Here is a 21636-nt window from a genome sequence, read left to right on the forward strand (position 1 = left end):
TTTGTTGACTGCATGCCGCTAGATAAGTAGTTATGCCTGCGCTGTAGTAGCGGCCACCTGTCCCTTTAGGAAGTGAATAACTGATGCAATGCATATGAGCTCGCAGTAACGTACGTGCGTATCACGCTGCAGCGCGAGCTCGTGCGCTGTTCGCTTGATGTAGCTTTTAATGACAGCGCTTCAACATCGATGTGCTGCAATCCATGCTACCTTGCTGCGCTGCCTCAACGTGCTGGCTTGAGGTCAAGTATAAGCACATTTAACTCTCTAACCTGTGCTGCTCGTAGTGGGGTAGTGAATTGTCACCGAATCAGCCCAACAATTTGTGGTCATTTGCACACACCTGCTCACTTCACCACTTCGCACCGGTCGAATTGTTAATTGTCGCTGTGGCCGGGATACGAATCGTGAATCACCAGCCATGCCTGCTGCTATGTCTGTCTGCCGTCGGGACTGTAGGTGCAAAAGACCGAATTTTAGAACGCAGATAATCAAGCAAGCTTCAAGGCAGGTGAAGCAGTCAGCATGGCACGAAGTTTAGCTTACCCCGCACGACGAACTGCTGCTATCCAGCGCGCCCGATCGCTCAGCTTCGTGGGGCCTTGAAGGAAAACGATATAATATCTGATGTTGGGATTCAGGCCTTCTTGTTCATGGCAGCCCACGATGCAGCAGTAACGACGGGGACGCTTTTTCCAGGCTGAGCTACGTCGCTCCGGATCGGCGTCGCCGATTTCTTCTGCTTCCAGCATTACGTCCCACGGAGAGTCCGTTTTCGTTAAACTATAGCTAGGCTGTGGCCAGTTCGCAGCGTGGTCTGTGAGAAGTGACGAACCTTTTCGCACTCGCAACAGGGCAGAATAAAAGTGCGAATCGATGCAGAACTCGGGCTAGAAACGTGCTTCGCCACAGCCAGGGGTCAATACTATCAAAGCTGGTACTACCCAGATGACGTTTCTCGCAGCCACCAGGCACCGCTTCTATACCTCAAACTCCAGCGCAAGACGCCCATTCCCTTGACAAGTTGAGATTTGGAAGGTGATACATTTACGAATGGCTTAAGAGCGATAATTGTTCGCTTGACATATTTGATGGTACTAGAATGAGTGACAATTGCTTGCTTTTACTTAAGCACGTATACAGGGATAATAATTCCTGAATACGAATACGGAGCCACGTACCAGTTCTAACTTAACGTGACCCCTAAATTCACGTTTTAAATAAGTTGAAGGGCTGTAAACATAACAACTCCAGAAGGATCAGCTCATAATCGGCTACAGCAATGTTTTCCTCTAAGGTTATTGGTCATGGAGGCAGCATGGCGACTTTTTTGCTTGCTTTTTAAACACCTAACTGGCCATTTTTTGGCGACCTTTCGCGATTTCCTGGCTACTTTTCACTTTTTGGACATGGCAACCCTGCGCACAACACGAGTCGCCGACGAGACGTTCATTTGAGGGATCGCCAGTCGTTTGTGCGCAGGCGCGAGTAAGAGCGGGCGCGAGAGAGAAAATTTGTGGGCTTTTGCTCCTTAAATAAAGGACTTTGCCTAGGCACTACGGTGGAGGTTTCTTAGCACGTGTTGTATGCGTTTGTCCGCTAGACATTCCGGCGTTGCGGAGTGCGGTCGAGTTTGCGCTCCGCCGCTGGCTGCCCGCGCGGTGAGGCAGTGGGCACGGACGCCCCATATTTATTTATTTATTTATTTATTTATTTATTTATACAATACTGCGGACAAGAAGTCCAAGCAGGGTGAGCAAAAAACAAAGATGATATATACAGAAGAACAAGATGAAACAAGTGTGTAACACGTTTTTCACACAAATTGTTTGGTCGTAAGGTAGACGATTAAGAAAATTTTTAGCTGGATTACAATACAACTATAATTATTACACGAAATAAGAAGATTTACACAAATCATATACAGCTCACGGGCGCTGGGGGTATGCTGCAGTTAGTTTATTCCAGTCATCTATTGTTTGTGGAAAAAAAGAGAGCCGAAAAGTGTCAGTCCTTGCGAAAATAGGTGTTAGAGAATGAGGGTAGTGGTGCCGAGTGGGTCTGCTTGTCAAGGGGGATACGTATTTTGCGGTGTCTAAGGCTATCCTATGATTAAGTTTGAAAGAAACTCTAGCCGACTTTTCTTTCTTCGAATTTGTAATAGTTCAATACCGTTATCGGTTAGTAATGCAGTGGGGGAGTCAGTAGCCTTAAATTTATTGTAAATAAATCGTACTGCTTTTCTTTGAATTCTTTCTAGGTTCTTAATGTTAATTTTTGTGTGAGGGTCCCAAACTATGGAAGCATACTCAAGTTTTGGCCTAATTAAGGAAAAGTAAGAGAGTAGTTTAACGCTAGACGGAGCAGTCTTGAGTTTGTGGCGCAGAAGGCATAGTTTCCGGAAAGCGGCAGAGCAGATGGTATTTATGTGCAAGTTCCATGATAAGTCACTCGTTAATGTTAAGCCTAAATATTTATAGCATGTTACTTTCAGTAAAGGTGCTGCAGCTAAATTGTAAGTGTAGTCTAAGGGGACTTTTTGCGCGTTATGGGGACACTTAGTTGCACTAAGTTGCATTAAGAAGCATTCCCCATTGCTGACACCATTTCAAAACATTGTCTAAGTTAGAGTTAAGGTCATATTGGTCAGTAATGCAGGTAACTTCTCTAAACAAAACACAATCATCAGCAAATAGACGAATCTGAACTGGGGTGTTGACGACATTGACAATATCATCAATATATAGTAAAAAAAGTAGAGGGCCAAGTACGCTCCCCTGCGGAACGCCAGAAGTTACCGGAAGGCAGCCAGAGACTTGTTCTCCTACCTGAACGTACTGGTTGCGGTTGTACAGATGGGCTGAAATCCAGGAAATGAATAATTCTGGTATGCCAATCATGCGAAGCTTAGTAATTAGTTTATCGTGTGGGACTGTATCTAATGCTTTGCTTTAATCTAGGAATATTACATCAATTTGATTGTTCGTATCTAGACAAGCTGCGAAGGTGTGAACTATAGTAACCAATTATGTTGTGGTAGAAAATCCTTTTCGAAATCCATGTTGATGATTTGATAAAACTGAGTTTTCGTCTAAGAATTCGTGTAATTTGTGAGCTATTATATGTTCGATAAGTTTACAACGTGAAGATGTTAAGGAGATCGGGCGATAATTATGTACTAATAGACGGTCGCCTTTCTTGAATATAGGCACAACTCGGGCTGACTTCCAGCCATCTGGCAATTCCGCTAATAGCAGAGAGACACGAAAAATAATAACTAAGTATTTAGCAACAGACTCGGCAAAGCGATGAAGAAATATGTTCGGTATATTGTCGGGACCACAAGAAGTTTTAGTCTTAGAGTCAAGCAACATAGGAAGGTTGCCAGGATAAGAAATGAAGTTTACATTTGCAGCATGGTCCATGTTTCTAGTGGGTAGAGAAGCATTATCAGCAGAAAATACACTATGGAAATAGTCATTGAAGTGTTGAGCAATGGCGGTCTGATCAGATACCAATGAACCATCGACAAGAACCTGTGATATGGGTTTCTTTTTTTCGCTGATATAGTTCCAAAACTTCTTTGGATCATTTTTGATGAAGTTTGGGAGTGACGTATTGAAGTAGTAGTCTTTCGAGGTAAGCACCGCACGTGCAAGTTTATTTAGAGTGTCGGATAAAAGTTGGGGATCAGCATTCTTTTTATTTAATCTTTTTGCTTTACGCTTGAGGTGAATGATGCTTCTCGTCATCCATGCATATTTATGCACCTTCTTTCGTTTAAGCGGTATAAAGTTTTCAATGCAGTAGAAGCATATGCGTTTAAATTGGTCCCACAAACTGCAAACATCCGTATTGACATAATCTGTTAGACAAGTTTCTAGGTGGTCGATAATGCGTGCATCACGGCCACGCGTGTAGTCTTTCACATAATGAAAGGACGGGTTTGCAGTCTGCGAAAGCGGCACCAGGGGAATAGGGGCAACAAGGGAAAGGTTCTGACTGGTGTCGTACAAGTCGCGGGTCGTTCTTTTCGTCGCGACGATAGATTGGATTTTTTACAAGCACTGCTCCAGGAGGGCACATGTAACCGACAAACGGAGGCCTCAGGAGAGCACCTGTTATAATAAAGTAGGCGGCGCAGGATCTCCAGGGATAGTGGCCGGGGGGCCACCCAAGAGATAGTGGGAGGCCAACCCGAACTGGTCCGTGAGTTGGCGCTCGCCGAGGCCTGCGCGTGCCTGGGGTGCATAAGATCGGCTGCCCGCTGTCGCGGACAGCCAATCTTTTAGGCGAACACCCCCTGGCACGCTTCGGCCTCCGCGGCTCCAACCCACAGGCCGCTCTGCTTCCCGCTTTGGTGTACCCGTTGCCGCTTTGGTGTCCTGGAGGCGCCACCATAATGCGAAATAATGACGCGTTGCCACAATTAGTAAAAAAAAAAAAAAAACACGATTGGATAAATATAATTACGTCCAGCCGCCAACTTGTGACGCTAAGTTCAGCAGTACCGCGCCCGGCGACTTGTGCAACACCGTGCCGTCAGAACTTTGTCTCTGAAGGTACGTCAGACAGACTTTCTGGCGCCTGCGGCGCTGCTACTGAGTCAGTCATCGTCAGCGGCGGCCTTTTAGCCACTTGCGTTCAACCGCGATTGCTAAGGCGCTCTGCATTCTAGGTTTTCAATCCATGCGGCCCGGGCTCTACTACGGTCGCTACGGTTCCCACAGAAACATCGGTAGGTACATCGCCGTAAGGCGCGAGAAAGCTATGATCCGCCACGACTGACTCAGCACGAGCGCAGCAGGTGCGAGACAGTCTGTCCGACACAGCGGTCGCCAAATCGGGCGTCAGTGGCCGCTGCTTCAGCTATTTCACCGCGCCGGCAGCCAGCGTCGGAGCGTAAACAAACTCAACCCCATTCCGCAATACCGGGATGCCTAGGGACAAATGCCTACAACACGCGCTAAGAAACCTCCTCCGTAGTACCTAGGCAGAGTCATATTCAAGGAGCAAAAACCCCCAGATTTTCTCTCTCGCGCCGGTTCTCACTCGCGCCTGCGCACAAACGGATGGCGATCCCTCAAATGAACGTCTCGTGAGTCGTCGCACTCGCAGCGTTTTAGCGGCATGTTTGAGGTGCACTGCGCGCTTTGTTGTCGTACTTGTGTTTTTCTGCTGCGTGAACGTTTTAGTCCAGCTTTGTTGGTCTTTCCATCCTGCATACATCATCTGACCGCATCAGCAACTCTAGAGGTAAGCCGAAGGCGCGGGCTAGTAGTACTCTCGCGTAAAGACAAAAAGACAGACCGTCACTGAACAACCTCAGTTGTTTCGGAATGAAATGCCTCCGCGGTCTTGTCATTGCTCATGACATTTTGTGCTGTCATGCCTACTTGTCACGTTCGGAGGCGCGCACTTATTTAAAACACATTGTTGTGGAAAACTTCGCCGAGCACGGTGTTAGCTGTCAATGTATTGACGGCTGCGAACATATTTCTTTTGTGACAGTTCTTGAAAGAACTGTAAGGTCGAGTAACCTCACGCAACTGCGCCAGTAAGAGCGTTTTAGCACTGTGCGATCTACTGAGCAGTAGTTTCGGAAATTGCATATTTTGTGTATAACTTTACGGCCACTTGGCGCAAAACATGCTGGTAATATTAAGTGGCATTTGCCACAGGTTTCGTAAGACGTTTCTCTGGCGCTGCTTTTTATTGCCCCTGCACAGTTACTTGCGGGAGTGACCAGAAATGAAGCTAGTATATATGCTCCCCTACGCGGATAATATGATGGGCTAGATTATCAGTACCCTCTGGCTCTTACGTGTTGTCGTGGCCGTTTTTGTCGTCTTTCATTATACGTAAAGAGTTTTCAGAGAGCAAGAAGAAAAGACGAACACAGTTTTCTTCGCGCTGAAATATTGACAAGCGTCGTGCATGCCGTTTCCGAACAGGAAACCTTGTCTATAGTTCTTGGCAGGTCAAGAGTGTATCTTTGCCCCACATAGCTAATCTATTACATGCAGAAGCTACTGCGTATTGAAAATGTGACAGAGGTGGTCGTGTATGTGCCAAGCTGTGGACGGGATGCTAGGCAAAGTCAGATATGTGCCTCCTGATTCCTTTTCAAATATCCCTGAATGCTGTTCATAGCCACGGTCCATTTGTTGTTGCTTTTGATTAAGCCACTGGTTTACCTTAGAAGAGTTAAGTGCTGGGCTAGTTGGTGATCTTGCATAGTGAAAAGATTTTGCGCCAAAAAACAACACACACAAGAAAGACGACGACTCCACGGGCGCTACTTCAACTGTTTAATGAGGGTGAAAGCACTCGACATATATAGCCCTGCACAACACCGCGCATGCGTACAAGGCAACATGGAGTACAAGGTTTTATCAGAGTAGGCGTGATAGAAACTTCAGCTCAGCATCGTAAAGAAAAACCGACGTATCACTAACACAGTTCGGACCCGCTTTCTTGATGTAGAAGGCTTCCAATGTTTTACGTGATGTTTACCACTGGTTTACCACCTCTCTATGGCTGTGCGAACCATCAGGGAACCATTTTCTGGGACCGTGGTGACCAGGCACATCATACATTTAGAGGGAAAATCTTGTGTATTCTTAAGTGCCCATGTGTATGAGTTGTCGCTGTGGCTACTGCACAGGATTTATGTTCTTTGGTTTCTTTCTTGCTACACAGCACAGAACCAGGCGAAGAATGCAAACTAGGAACATAGACAAGCACTGAGTCGCACCCAATTTTTATTTTTTGATAGCAGCACATAAAAATATATGTAAGGCCACATGCAATTTCATGGTTTCACAATCACCCAGGTGCACTTAAATGTCACACCTTTGTTTGACGGGATCAAAAACTTTACTAAAACGAAGTGGATGGGCACACTACTCCCCACACATCCCCAGAATGATAGCTCTCTATGCGACAGGGCTATGGAAGGCTTACTGATTGCTCTTCATTCTTCTATAGCCACAACGTCTATTACCATTGTGGTCTGATTGCCAGGCTTTCCTATTTCTGTTCTGTGATTTTATTCCAGAGGGGAGTACAAAACTCTTGTGAGTTTCACTTTAATAACTGTGTGGTGCCGCAGGGGCATCAGCAGATTGTTTGGTATGTTCTGACACCATGGATCTGAGCACATGGTGGTTGGACCCTCCCGCATTTAGCCTTGTCTCGGGGAAGGGGGATCCTGGGGTTTGAGTCGATACTCGGTGTTTGTACCTTTAAGGCGTCTTGGTGGAGGAGATGCACCTCATTTGCCTCTGTTTCGCATAGACGGCACCTCCAGACTGGCCCACCTGGAGAAAATCGGCAGTGGCCTTTTCCTGTCTCTCTCTTCACTTTTTCTATTTCACTGTTTCTTCTTTGCTGTATTATATTCAATTCTTGTCACCTCGAGTTTCAGGGGGGCAAGGGTTAACCATGTGTGGCGAACCAGTCTTGGTTATGCTGTATTTGGTTATAGCAGCGATATACAGCTGGCATGACAGGGCTTCCCTTGCAGAAACTCCTGTCATGTCAGATCGAGAGCCAATCAGTTGCAAGCAATGAAATGTTTCATGGTGGCCCTCAGCAGCCTTTATCGACAATATGGCACACGTCTCACGCAACGATAGTAACCGACTGTTGTTATTGCGAGGCACGCATTGTTTGCGAAACCCATCAGTTCACTACAACTTCATATTGAGACCATGAAGCAGTTTTTCACAGCGCCAATTGCGATGCCTAAAGTATACAGGAGGTACTACAGTGCAGCTTGGGGTGTCTAGAAAAGAAAAATCCAAGCACCTTCTGCCTCACCACGTCTCGATCCAGTGTTGTTTAATTATGCAAAGGGAGAACTATTCGCTTCGTCATTACATAAAAGAGAACCTCGTAAACCTTCATAAGGAAGACACCACAAGCCTTACGTATTTGACTTGATTTTTGACCCTTCACCAGGGAATGATATCTTCAATATGTCCCATATTACTAATGAATGACACTTCGGCTTCTTTCTGGCTGCAGCCATACGGTCCAAAAGGCTTGTCTCACCTAAAGAATTTGGGCCAAGCAGCCTGTGTCAGTTCGCCAAACAGATTCGTCATGGAATTCCTCAAGCAACAAACACCAGTAAATTGCTTAAGTGAGTTGAATGTGTAGCATGAAAAAGGGCATATATATTGGTACATTTCTTTTCGTATTCTGCGAACTGCTGTAAATTACTGCCACTTAAAGGGACCCTGCAGCGATTTTGACAATCTTCTACAAACGTACTGAGTTGTTAGAGTAGGCCCTTCTGATCATTAATTGACGCATCTAAGTGCTCTGCGTAAAGTGTGTAATTTATTATAAGGTTTTAAAAATGCACATTGCTGCCAATCGCAGCACACTGCGCGGCGGAATTTTAAGCCGCCCCTACCCATATGACGTCAGTGGGGCGAGCTATCCGATTGTCTGACCAGGGCGCATGATCGATAATTTTTCCAACTTTAGGCTAAACAAATGATGTTCGTAATAGTTGGAATGTTAGTTAATTTGGTTTTATAAAAAGAAAGTAACATAAAGGGAATGCACAAGAACAATTTTTTAGTAAACTTAAAGGGACCCTGAAACGATTTTGACGATTTTCTACAAACGTACTGAGTCGTTAGAGTAGGTCCTTCTGATCATTAATTGACACATCTAAGTGCTCCGCGTAAAGCGTGTAATTTATTATAAGGTTTTAAAAATGCACATCGCTGCCGATCGGAGCACGCTGCTCGGCGGAATTTTAAGCCGCCCCTACCCATATGACGAAAATCACCCATATGACGTCAGCGGGGCGAGCTATCCGATTGGCTGACCAGGGCGCGTGATCAATAATTTTTCCAACTTTATGGTAAACAAATGATCTTCGTAATAGTTGGAATTTTAGTTCATTTGTTTTTATAAACAGAAAGTAACATAAAGAGAATGCACAAGAACGATTTTTCAATACAATTAAGCACTTCCGGCACACAGCAAGTGTCGTCTGCTTGTGTTACAACGTACTCCATTTTGACGAGAGCTCCGCGGGCAGAGTCGGTCTCAGTCTTTTCGCGAGCACTATGATTCGACTTTGTTGCTTTGTGGACTGCAAACGTAGCGACTGGCAATATGTCAAGCTGCGACATCGTGTCCCTCTGCAAGGCAGCATACGAGCGAGCTGGCTGCTGCGCATCGGACTGCCGCTATCCGATCGGCGCCAGGGTTTGCGCGTTTGTGGCCGTCACTTTACACCGGAAGATTACTAACGCAATAGCGTTTCGCGAGTCCGGTATTAGGGCAAATGCAAGCGCAAGGGAACAGGGTCTGGCCGCTTGACTGTGCCGTAGCGGGATGAGCCATGGGATGAGCAGAATCGCATATGCGAATGGTCTGCACGGTGCAGCCACCTGGTGGCAGAGAGCTCAACCATACACAGTAGCAGTAACGAAGTGTATTCTTCTTTGCTGCTGGTGTGTATTTTTCGCAGGAGTGTAATCATCAACACTTTGTTTTTATAAATGTTTAAAATGTTTTACACTTGGTTAGAGCAATATTGGCACTTTGTTTGGCTGGTTAAGCGCTGCGCCAACAAGTGGCTGGACCGTGCAGACCGATCAGGCCGCACTTACGTCGACGCTAAAGTTCCTTCATCAGCTTGAGTTTATGCCTCCAGTCATTTGCCGAAATGACTAGCTTGCCTGTGGTTACCGGAATACCAGACACGTTCGGCGCTACGACAGAATGCTCGCAACGCACGCTGCTTCGATAGCTCTCGCTTGGGGTCGACGGCCAAGCGGCTAGCGGAGAGGCTTCACGCGGGCGGGGGCATAGCGGGGGCGGGCTCCAAAACAACCGGAAGTGGACGATATGACGTCGCATCGTGACGCGAAACCAGTGAAGGCGGAGCTTAGCCCCGATCGCTCGGCGAACGAGTTGAGGAGGAAAAGCATGACTAGGGAGGAGGGTAACTTCTAATCGCTTGTAGCTCCATTAATACGTAACACTTCACTTAAATTGTGGTGTGAATGTTCTACTTAAGCTGTACCCTACGCGTCTACAAAATTTGTCCGAACCGTTTCAGGGGCCCTTTAAGCACTTCCGGCACACAGCAAGTATCGTCTGCTTGTGTTACAACGTGCTCCCTCTTTGACGAGAGCTCCGCCGTCTGTGCCGGTCTGTCTTTTCGCGAGCGCTATGATTCGATTTTGTTGCATTGTGGACTGCAAACATAGAGATTGACAATATGTCAAGCTGCGACATCGTGTCCCTCTGCAAGCCAGTACACAAGCGGACTGGCTGCAGCGCATCAGACTGCCACTATCCAGTGGGCACCAGGATTTGCGCGATTGCGGCCGTCACTTTACACCGGAATATAACTGACGCAATAGCGTTTCGCGAGTCCGGTATTAGGGTAAACGCAAGTGCAAGGGGACAGGGCTTGGCCGGTATCCCCTTGTGTCGTTTCAGGGGATGAACAGAAGCGCAAATGTGAATGGTCTGCACGGTGCAGCCACCTGGTGGCATAGGGCTCAACCACACGCAGTAGCAGTAACAAAGTGTATACTTTGCTGCTGGTGTAAATTTTTTGCAAGAGTTAATCGTTAACACATTGTTTTTGTAAATGTTTTACACTTGGTTAGAGCAATATTAGCTCTTTCTCTGGCTGGTTAAGGTCTGCGCCAGCGGGTGGCTGGATCGTGGAGACCGATCAGGCAGCTCGCGTACGTCTACGCTAAAGTTCCTTCATCAGCTTGAGTTTATGCCTCCACTGTTCCGTCGAAACACCCGGCTCGCCTGTGGTTACTGGAATACTAGATACGTTCGGCGCTGCGACAGAATGCTCGCAACGCACGCTGCGTCGATAGCTCTCGCTTGAGGTCGACAGCCAAGCGGCTAGCGCAGAGGTTTCGCGCGGGTGGGGGCGGGCTCGAACACAACCAGAAGTGGACGATGTGATGTCGCATCGTGACGCAGCACCAGTGAAGGCGGAACTTAGCCCCGATCGCTCGGTGAACGAGTTGAGGAGGAAGAGCATGGCTAGGGAGGGAGGTAACTTGTAATCGCTTGTAGCTCCATTAATACGTAACGCTTCACTTAAATTGTGGTGCGAATGTTCTACTTAAGCTGTACCCTACGCGACTACAAAATTTGTCCGAACCATTTCAGGGGCCCTTTAAACACGTGAGGAACTGCCATATCTTGAGTTTTGAGAAGTGTGTTAAAGGGACACTAAAGGCGAATATTAAGTCAAGCTAAAGTGATAGATCAGCGCTTGAGAATCTCTAAGGCATCAATATCATCACGAACAGGGCCTTAATAATGGAGAAACAGGTAAATGCAGGACGTGATTAGAGACTCCCCCAGGACATTCAAGCACTTGCCTGATAATGAAAGCACTCCTCAGTTAATTTATGTCACTAGTACACAACCAGGCATTGCAAAAAACATTTTTTTTTTTGCATAAAGAATCATTGTATTGTATTATAAGACAAGTTAAAATGTTACTTCTTCAGTGCTATCTTATTTTGAAGAATAAAGAACTCATTGAAATTACCCTTGACAACGACGCGGGTGGTCGAAAGGTTTCCTGTTTGCTCGACTCAGTGCCGCCCACGCTTTCGTTTTTCAGCAGTTTTGTTATCACGTAGTACTGCCCTGGTTTTGCTCGCTCGCACAAACTGCAAATAGCAGAGAAATCAACTTTCATGTTATGTCGCAGGATGCCCAAACAGTCAACGCCACTTGACCAAAAAGCATCTGCAGCGACGAATACTCTTGGCTCGGTGCCAACATCTGTTGGGCGCCATTTTACTCACCACTTATTATTTGCCTTTAGTGCCCTTTTAAAGAAGCAAGTGGTGCTGGTAGAATCCAAACTACAGTGTTAAGTTGTCGTGTTACTGCCGAGCGTTTCTGTGAAGAAATGCAAAAATTCGATATTGTGCCATGAACTCAATGCGACAAACCTGTTTTAGTGGATTAAAATCATGGTAGCTGTTGTAGAAATCATATATAGGCAGGGTTTGTGACATACTTGTTGCACTGTGGCAAGTATGGTATCATAATTGTATTCTTATATGCTATGTTTTTGCAGTTGTCTATTTGTGCATGAAGAACATGCAGTGGGCTCCTTCAGCTGACACTGTAGCGTTGCCTTTGAGAACTGTGTTGCCATCTAAGAAATAAGCTCTTTGAATAAATTTTCGCGAGCGTACACGTCGAAAAAATATATTTGAGGTGACCGCCACAAGTATCCAAGCAGAGGGAACAAGAGCGAACAAACTGCAGAAAGCGGCCGGGCACTGCCCAAACTGCAGCAGACGACAGGTGCAAGCCCTGACATCATACGAGAGGCACTCGCAGCGCCCCTGTAGTTCATTCTTGTGGCTAATGGCACTTCCTCCTGCCTCAGATAGACCTCTGAAAAGCGGCCGGATGGATGTAACCTGTCAATTTTTGGCAAGATCTACAACAGCCTCATTAATTACATGTCATCCACTGCAAAAGATGTGAGCCTAAAGCCTGATTAATCACTCCTTTTGTTGTTGTAAAATGCCTGAGGCTACTGGCATAGGCTACAAAGCTACTAAGATGGCAAATGGAGACTTACTTCTAGAAGTACGCAACAAAGCCCAGCAGAGCAAACTAAGCAGTCTTGCGAGTTTTGGTCACATCCCAATGTCAGTCATTGCACACTGTGCCATGAAAACGACCAAATGTGTTGTCTCAGAAGTTGACTTAATGAATGTTAGTGATTCTGAATTCTGGACTGATGGAGAGAAGAGAATGTCATGGATGTTCATAGAATTAAGATCAGATGCAATGACCAGGATATACCCACTCAACATCTGATACTCGCTTTCGGCAGCAGCGCACTTCCAGAAACAGTTCAAAAGGAATATGTAGAGATCAGAGTATGAGCCATATACCAAACCCGAGGCACTGCTTTAAATGCCAAAAGTTTGGACACGGGTCCCAGTTTCCGAGGTTGGCTGAATTGTGCAAAATGGGCTGGGAAAGACCATGCTTTCGACAATTGCGAAGAAACACTCCACTGTCCCAACTGTGAAGGAAACCACAGGGCAGGCATGCTCTCGGTCGTGTCCCATGTGGAAAAAAAAGGAAAAGAAATAACCATTGAAGTATGAGAAACTTAACAGTTTAGAAAGCATACAATTGTGGGTCGTGGTTTCCATTCGCATGTTACAGCGATTTGGCATGACAGTAGGCAGTGCCGCAGAAGCTTTTCGTGTCCACCCATGCCACGTCTAGTGGGTCAACAGTTACACCTCCCACCCCATGGTGGATGTAATGTGTAGTGAAAGGTGCCCTACACTCCATGAAGACAGGTCAGCAAGCCTCTGGGTTGCCAGGCCTGATGGCTCTTGCCCAGGCGGCAGACGCTCAGACCCCCAACACATCTGCAGAAACAGCAAACATCCAGCATGTCAAGACAAGGTGATCGACACTAGCTCAAGCACCTCAGTGTCGTTAGTACCAAAGGAAAGGGGTGGCTCTCTAGAGCATGCCAGGAAAAACAAAAATCCCATAACAGGGCCGAAAGGTGGCCCTGCTACCTACAAAGTGCAACTCTGAAAATAGAACACATCTTCTTTCTTAAATAAAGCATACGAAACATACGTCCACTCTAAAATGGAGTATGCCTCAGCCGTATGGAACCCTCACCAGCTTTACTTGATTCAGTCGCTCAAAGCCATTCAGAACCGGGCAGCTCGCTTCATAACTTCCCAGTACTTACCTTGGCACAGCGCTACTAACATGAAATTGTCTCTCGGACTCGAACCCCTAGCACTCCGCCGAAAACTTGCAATGCTCTGTCTTTTTCATAAATTATACTTTAACTTTCCTGCACTGCGCGAGAACTTATTACATGCTCCGTTACGCTCATCTCACCGTTTGTTTAACTCCCTTAGCATACAGTGTTTACATAGATCTTCCAACGCCTTCAACAAATCCTTCCTCCCCATCGCCATAGAAGAATAGAACAATCTTCCTGAAGCCGTGGTCTCAAGAGTCAAATTCCTCCAAATTTAGGCAGTTACTACCAGCCCATTTTAACCCAAAATAGCCACTTTTCCTCACGTTTCCTCTCCCGGCAATCCGACTTGCTTGTGTCATCGCCTATTTTCCCTTCTCTTCTTTTTTGCCACTCTTGTTTAGCGTTTTTCATATTTACGTCTACATTTTTGTTTTAATTTATTCCTACTCAATTTGAGATATTTTCATTGTTCTATTTATATTTGATGGTTTCTACACGGTTTATTATTTATTTTTCTGTTACCTTTGTTTGCTTTTTTTTTTTTGAGCTGATGTATGGCACTTTCCCATCGCTGTCTCCCCCCCCCCTTATGTAATGTCCCTGAAGGGATCCTTAAGGGAATAGTAAATGATGATGATGACATCAGAGAGACAATACAAGAGTTTAATCTGTGGCTGTTATGTGTTCAAGAAATGCACCTGAAATCAATTAACAACAAACTTCTTAAACCAATACTCGGTATCCTGTAAGGATTGTAATGACAGCCACGCTGCGTCAGGCGCCTTGGCAATTATAGCTCAGAGTTTGGTTGCTTGCCAGCACCTACGCCTTCAAACGAATCTAGACGCAGTAGCTGTCACAGCCATTCTATTTGGCAGACTTGTGACAGTGTGCTCTTTGGATGTCCCACCCAACTACCGCCTGGCACTTGGAGAATTTGAGTCACTAGTTAAGCAGCTAGCTCCCTGACCCCTACATCTTAACAGATGACGTAAATGCCCATAACTGTCTCCGGGGTGACCCTCATTGTGACGCAAGAGGTCGTAGAATCAAAAACTTCCTTCCGTTCTGGTGCGATTCTACTGAATAAAAAGGAGCCTACCTTCTATAGTGCCGCACATAAATCGCACTTTCCCTTAGATTTGAGTATAGCTTCAGCTGAAATAATGCCATATCTTGGCTGGAAAGTAATAAAAGATCCTCCGGGAAGTGGCTATTTTCCAGTAGTCCTCAGCCACACCACACACTGAATTTCCTTCGTATACAACCTGCTAGAAAATGTAATTGGCTGACTGGGAGTATTATCGCCAACTTAGGCTTCTGAGGCGAGTGACATAGCAGCTTGGGCTGCTAAGCTCGAAGATGCGGGATAAAATCCCAGTCATAGTGACTGTATTTCAATGGAGGTGAAATGCAAAAATACCCCTGTGCTTAGATTTAGGTCCGCGGTAAAGAAACCCTGGTCGTCAAAATTAATCCGGAGTCTCCCACTACAAACAGATCGTGGTTTTGCCACTTGAAACCCGATAATTTAATTTTTAAACTTCTTTTTCCGACATAGCAACCTTTAGCATAGACGAGGCTGTTGCATACTAGACATCTCTCATTATTGATGCGGCATCCAAATGCATTCGACAAACAAATGTAGGTCCTGGTAAACAATGGGTCCCGTGGTGGAATCAAGAATGCTTGTAAGAACCAAAACAAAGCTTGGGGGCACCTACAGAAGTGTCCAGCTGCTGAAAATGTAATCAATTTCAAATGTATCAAGTCACAGGGAAGGAGAACGCATAGACAGGCCAAGCGTGAAAGCTGGCTAAAGTACTTAGCAGAAATAAACTCTTATACAGATCAGAAACAAAAGCTCGGAGCAGGGTTGGGAAAATAAATGGTCGGCCACCACATCCAATTCAATTAGTGAGTCGTCAAGGTAACAGACTAGAAAATAAGGCGGACTCTCTCGGAGCTCACTTTGAGCAAATATCTAGCACTGCCAATTATCCATGGGAATTTTTAAGACGTAAGCAGCTTTTCAAAAGGAAGCCACATGAGCGCAAACGCAGGTCACCTTAGGAGTATAAGAGTCCATTTAATATAGCCGAACTCCATGCAGCACTTAATTCCTGTAATGCGTCTGCACCATAACCTGACTGCATTGTATATGGTATGAGAAAACACCTACACCCGGAAACTCTAATGACACTTCTTTCACTGTTTAATATTGTATGAGCAGCTCGATATGTTTGTGCCTCTTGGAGGGAGGCTATTATAATTCCTATTCTTAAGGAGGGAAAGGACCTCTCCTTCTCGAGCAGCTAAAGTTAGCATTGGCTAGCTGCATCTGTAAAATGCTTGAGAAAATGATAAACCGGTGCCTAATGCATTTAATAGAAACCAACAAGCTGTTAGACCCATTCCAGTGTGGTTACAGAAAAGGTAGGTCAATAACCACCTTGTCTGCATTGAGTGAAGCATTTGTGAAGAAGAAGACGCGCCTCGCGGCACAGCCGCATCGCCAACACGCGGCTCGTCTCCGCTCGCGCTGTTCATTGCTGGCGTCCGTTTGGACAGTACTTCGGGCTGCCTCGCCATTCCCGGTCGCTGTGCCTTCGCATTAGGCGCCACCAATAAACCTTTTCACAATGTGTACAAAATTGTACATGCCGCGCCAGTAGTAGCGGTGGCGAATTCGTTCGTACGTCTTGAAGACTCCGGCGTGGCCACACTGCGGATCGTTGTGGAAAGCGGCACATATTTGAGACCTTAAGCTGCGGGGAACCACCAGAAGCCACCGACGACCTTCAGGAGTGTAATTGCGTCGGTGCAGCAGTTGGTCACGAATGGCAAAATGAACTGCTTGGCGTCTGAGGGTTCGGGATACAGGGATGGTCGATGATCCAGAAAGATAGTCGAAAAGAGAAGCGATCCACGGGTCACGACGTTGTGCGGTGACAAAGGAGTCCATATCGAGAGATGACACGGAATGTGCGGAAGTTGTTCCGCAGGCCGAGTCTGGAGGTAAAGGTGAACGAGACAAGGCGTCTGCGTCGGAGTGTGTGCGTCCGCTGCGGTATACGACGCGAATATCGTACTCCTGGATGCGTAGTGCCCAACGGGCTAGGCGGCCAGTGGGATCTTTCAAGTTGGCGAGCCAACAAAGCGCATGGTGATCTGTGACCAAGTCGAATGGGCGCCCGTACAGATATGGTCGGAACTTGCCAAGTGCCCATACTAAAGCCAAGCACTCTTTTTCGGTCACGCTGTAATTGGCCTCAGGCTTCGTCAGCGTGCGACTCGCATAGGCGACTACGTATTCGAGGTAGCCCATCTTTCGTTGGGCGAGGACGGCGCCGAGACCGACCCTGCTGGCATCAGTATGTACCTCAGTTGCAGCTGACGGGTCGAAATGGGGAAGAATAGGTGGGGAGATGAGAAGACGACGCAGCGTCGCAAAGGCGGAGTCACATGCAGGGGACCAGCAGGAGAGGGCGGCGTCACCGCGTAGAAGCTGAGTCAATGGCGCCATGATCGATGCGAAATTTCGAACAAAGCGCCGAAAATATGAGCATAGGCCCACGAAGCTTCGAAGTTCTTTGATGGTCTGAGGCTTCGGAAATTCAGCGACTGCTCGAAGTTTTGCAGGATCGGGTAGAACGCCATGCTTGGACACAACGTGGCCTAAAATGGTAAGCTCTCGCGCGGCGAAGCGGCACTTCTTGAGGTTGAGTTGAAGGCCAGCGTTCGTTAGACAGGTCAAAACTTGTCTGAGGCGGAGCAGGTGAGTAGGAAAATCAGGCGAGAAAACCACGACATCGTCGAGGTAACACAGACATATAGACCACTTGAGGCCACGCAGCGTGTTGTCCATGAGTCGTTCAAAGGTGGCAGGGGCGTTACAAAGCCCGAAAGGCATCACCTTAAATTCATATAAGCCGTCAGGTGTAATGAATGCGGTTTTCTGGCGATCGGCAGCAGCCATCGGGACCTGCCAGTACCCTGAACGCAAGTCAAGGGACGAGAAGAATTCAGCTCCCTGAAGACTGTCGAGGGCGTCGTCGATGCGCGGCAAAGGATAGACGTTGTAAGGTCGCTCTGATCGTTCGTGTTCTTAAGTGTCACGAATCTACCACGTGCTGTGTGTATAGAGAGGGGGTTCACTCCCCCCCCCCCCATGTCAGCGGGGCAACCGTTTCTGTATTATGTAGGGTCACGGACCGCGCGGTGTTGGGTGACGCGTCGCGGCAGGCGCCAGGAGGGCGAGTGCCGATTCCGGGAGGTCGGTATTGTGCGCAGGGTGTTGGCAGTCCGCCAACGGTCACACGAGTCCGCACAGACCTGCCTTGAAAGGGACCGCTGTACACTGTATCGTGGGCCTGGCGCCCGAGTGCCTGACTAATTGGAGGTGCCGCCGAGGTTAAGAAGGGCTTAGCACACTTGACCCCGTGCCGCGCGTCCGGAACGCAATCGCCAGCCTTGTTGTTGGGTGCGACTGCCTGTGTGGTGTCGATGCCCCTGCTTCCGAGACATTTGCGGCCTAGACGCCGTTGGGATTTGAGGCTGTCTAGCGATAACTTGTTCGGGCCTGGCGTGTTTTGCTGAGCCCGTCACTAACTACGTAGAAACAAGAGGGCAGCGGAGTTTTGGGGAAGAAGGAAAAGAGCTTTGTTTTTCAATATGTTTATCTTTAAGAGTAAGCCCATCCCTGTGGGTTGTGGCTTAACAAACGGTTGACTCTGATTGGCAACTGAACCTGTGGGACGGGCCAACGGCCCTACCGTTTTTTTTTTTTTTGTATATTTGGGCTATAAAAATCGGGACGACATGCTGTCCCTCAGACTTGGCTGAAATCAGGATTGCTGATAGATCAGTGAGCCTCCGTACTATGTACGTTAAAACGAGTCTGGGCTCTAACAGTCATTGAGACAGTCGAAGAGTGAGACTTTGTTTCTCAATTGTTCAAGTTTGTAATGTATTTGTTTTACCTGCCATGTATATAGAAAAGTTTACCTATAAATATTTCTTGTACATCTGATCTCATCGCTTCCTGCCTGCATTTGATCAACAACTGCCGATCATCGTCCGAGAAGCTTCAAGTTCCTACGGTGAAGCGAGGACAGAGAACGAACGAAACTTTACTGACGTCTTTGCGCGTTACCTTATTTAACCGACGGTAGTCGACGCAAAAGCGAATAGACCCGTCCTTCTTGCGAACGAGAACGACAGGAGATGCCCAGGGACTGTGCGAAGGTTGAATAACATCACGGCGCAGCATATCTTCGACTTGGGTGGTAATGACACGACGCTCTTCGGCAGAAACGCGGTACGGTCGTTGACGTAACGGCTGATGTGAACCGGTGTCAATGTAGTGCTGCACTTCCGCCGTGCGGCCCAGGCGAGGTTGTGAAACGTCGAATGAATTTCTAAATTTGTGCAGGAGATCAAGAAGGTCGGCGCGTTCGGCAGGTGTGAGGGTATCGGCGATGGCATTCGAGAACGCATCCCTGGACGTGTCCTCAAGCGCGGACATCGAAGATGGTTGGCCGGAGTCGACATCAAAAGAGTCTCCGGGGACGTCAACCAAAGACGAAGAGTCGAGGAGTTCCACGAAGCCAAGGCATTCGCCAACGAGCAACGTAATTGGCGCACAGAGGGGATTGTAAAAGTATATATTGCTGCAGCCGCCAGCCATGTCAAGCGTCGCGAAGGGTAGTGGGAGAGATTTACGGCTCATGAAGACGTCGGACGGTGTGAAGAGGACCGTTGCATCAGCGATGGCATCGCAAGAGACAGGTACGAGGGCGAAGGAGCCAGGTGGAATATCTGTGTCCTCGCGCACGGTAAGTTTAGAAGGGCGGTCGCAATCTTCGTCCAAGGGTGCGTCACATGGGGAAAATTCAACTTCGGCACGTGCGCAGTCGATCACGGCTTTATGGCGGGATAAGAAGTCCCATCCGAGGATGACGTCATGTGAGCAGGTGGGAAGAACAATACACTCGAGGATGTGAACAATGCCGTGAATAAGCACACGTAGAGTACAGGCTGCGTGCGGAGTGACATGCTGCGCGCTTGCCGTACGAAGCGACAGTCCAGAAAGCGGCGTGGTCACCTTGCGCAGCGAACGGCACAGTTTGGCGGCTATCATAGAAACGGCTGCGCCGGTATCCACAAGAGCGAATGCAGGAACACCTTCTACACAAATTTCGACCACGTTAGCAGGAGAGGCGCGAGGACTTAGACAGTTCGAATGGGGCGCAGTTCTTGCCTCTTGAACTGCGACGTTCAGTTTTCCTGGTCAGGTGGTGCGGGTCGCCGACGCATTGGGGAGAGCGAGCGTCGGCGAGGGGATGGCGAGCGACGTGAAGGAAATCCTGGGATGTCAGCACGAGCGTACGGTGGGGGGGAAGGAGCCGCGTGTTGGCGAAATGGCTGGCTGCCGTACTGGAAGGGCCGCGAGGCGTCGCCGAATGTTTGAGGGCGACGGCGGCAATATCGGGCGATGTGTCCGGGAGTGCAGCAAGAATAACAGATAGGTCGATTGTCAGGTGTCCTCCAAGGATTAGCTCGCGATGCGGTCCAAGATGCAGCATGGGTTTCCGGTGGCAGCGGTTGGGACTGGGTCGCGAAAGACGCCTGTGGAGGCCTGCGTACTGCCTGCGCGTACGTGAGAGGCGCGGCCACAGGCAGGACTGGCTGCGCATAGGTGAGAGGCGTGGCGACAGGCTGCACTGCCAGCGCAGAGTTGAGATTCGTGGCTGCAGGCGGCTGATGGTGTGCGGAAGGGACAACTTGGGCGACCTCTTCTGAAATGAGGGTGCGGAGCGTGTTTGGAATACGGGAGGTGGGCTCCTGAGTGAAGGGGACTAAAGAAAGTTGGCGGGCAACTTCCTCACGCACGAAGTCCTTGACCCGCTGAAGGAATGAGGATGGGTCGTACATGTTGTCAAGGCTCGCCAACAAGTCGTCGCTTCCCAGAGGACGCCGAGTCGAAGCGCGTTGCTTCCTTAACTCATCGTAACTTTGGCATAGGCTGACAACTTCAGACACAGTGTGCGGATTCCTGGCTAGGAGCATCTGGAATGCGCCGTCATCGATGCCTTTCAGTATATGGCGAATTCGCTCAGCTTCGGGCATTGCGGCGTTGACTCGTTTACAAAGGTCCACGACGTCTTCTATGTAGCTTGTGAACGTTTCTGCCGTCTGCTGTGCTCGGGCGCGCAAGCGTTGTTCGGCACGCAGCTTGCGAACAGCGGGTCGGCCGAACACTTCCGTAAAGGTTGTCTTGAAGAGTGACCATGTGGGTACGTCACTTTCGTGGTTGTGAAACCACAGTTGGGCAACGCCAGCCAGATAAAAGATGACGTGCGTTAACTTGGCTGGATCATCCCACTTGTTGTGTGCGCTCACCCGTTCATATGACGCAAACCAGTCTTCTACATCTTCGTCGTCTGTACCGCTGAAGATCTTGGGGTCCCGTTGTCGTGGAACGCCGGTGCAGGTGACGGACTGTGGCGTAGGTGCCGTTTGGGATGAGCTGTCGGTCATGGCTGGCGGTAGCATTCTTGATCTTAGCTCCAGGGTTTCAAGCGACGGGGTTTGAGTCCCCGCACCTCCACCAATTGTGAAAAGGTTTATTGGTGGCGCCTAATGCGAAGGCACAGCGACCGGGAACGGCGAGGCAGCCCGAAGCACTCTCCAAACGGACGCCAGCAATGAACAGCGCGAGCGGAGACGAGCCGCGTGTTGGCGATGCGGCTGTGCCGCGAGGCGCGTCTTCTTCTTCACACATTAGAGACATATGCAAAAAAATTTTTTGCTCAGTGTTTCTAGACTTAGAAAAATGCTGT

General features: G+C 48.1%; 1 protein-coding gene across 2 annotated transcripts in view; it reads left to right on the top strand.

The window, feature by feature from the left end:
• The first annotated feature begins 3965 nt into the window (after positions 1 to 3965).
• LOC126537821 (uncharacterized) overlaps positions 3966 to 21636 on the top strand; it is an 82616-nt gene continuing 64945 nt past the window's right edge. Inside the window, exon 1 of one of the 2 annotated variants that reach the window (XM_055074458.2) lies at positions 3966 to 5256. In XM_055074458.2, coding sequence (XP_054930433.1) covers positions 5131 to 5256 — 126 coding nt within the window. In that variant the 5' untranslated portion in view covers positions 3966 to 5130. The remainder of the gene's footprint in view (positions 5257 to 21636) is intronic. The other variant, XM_050184904.3, reaches the window with a different exon arrangement.

This window comes from Dermacentor andersoni, chromosome 4 (assembly GCF_023375885.2).
Source record: "Dermacentor andersoni chromosome 4, qqDerAnde1_hic_scaffold, whole genome shotgun sequence".
NCBI classification, from domain to species: domain Eukaryota; kingdom Metazoa; phylum Arthropoda; class Arachnida; order Ixodida; family Ixodidae; genus Dermacentor; species Dermacentor andersoni.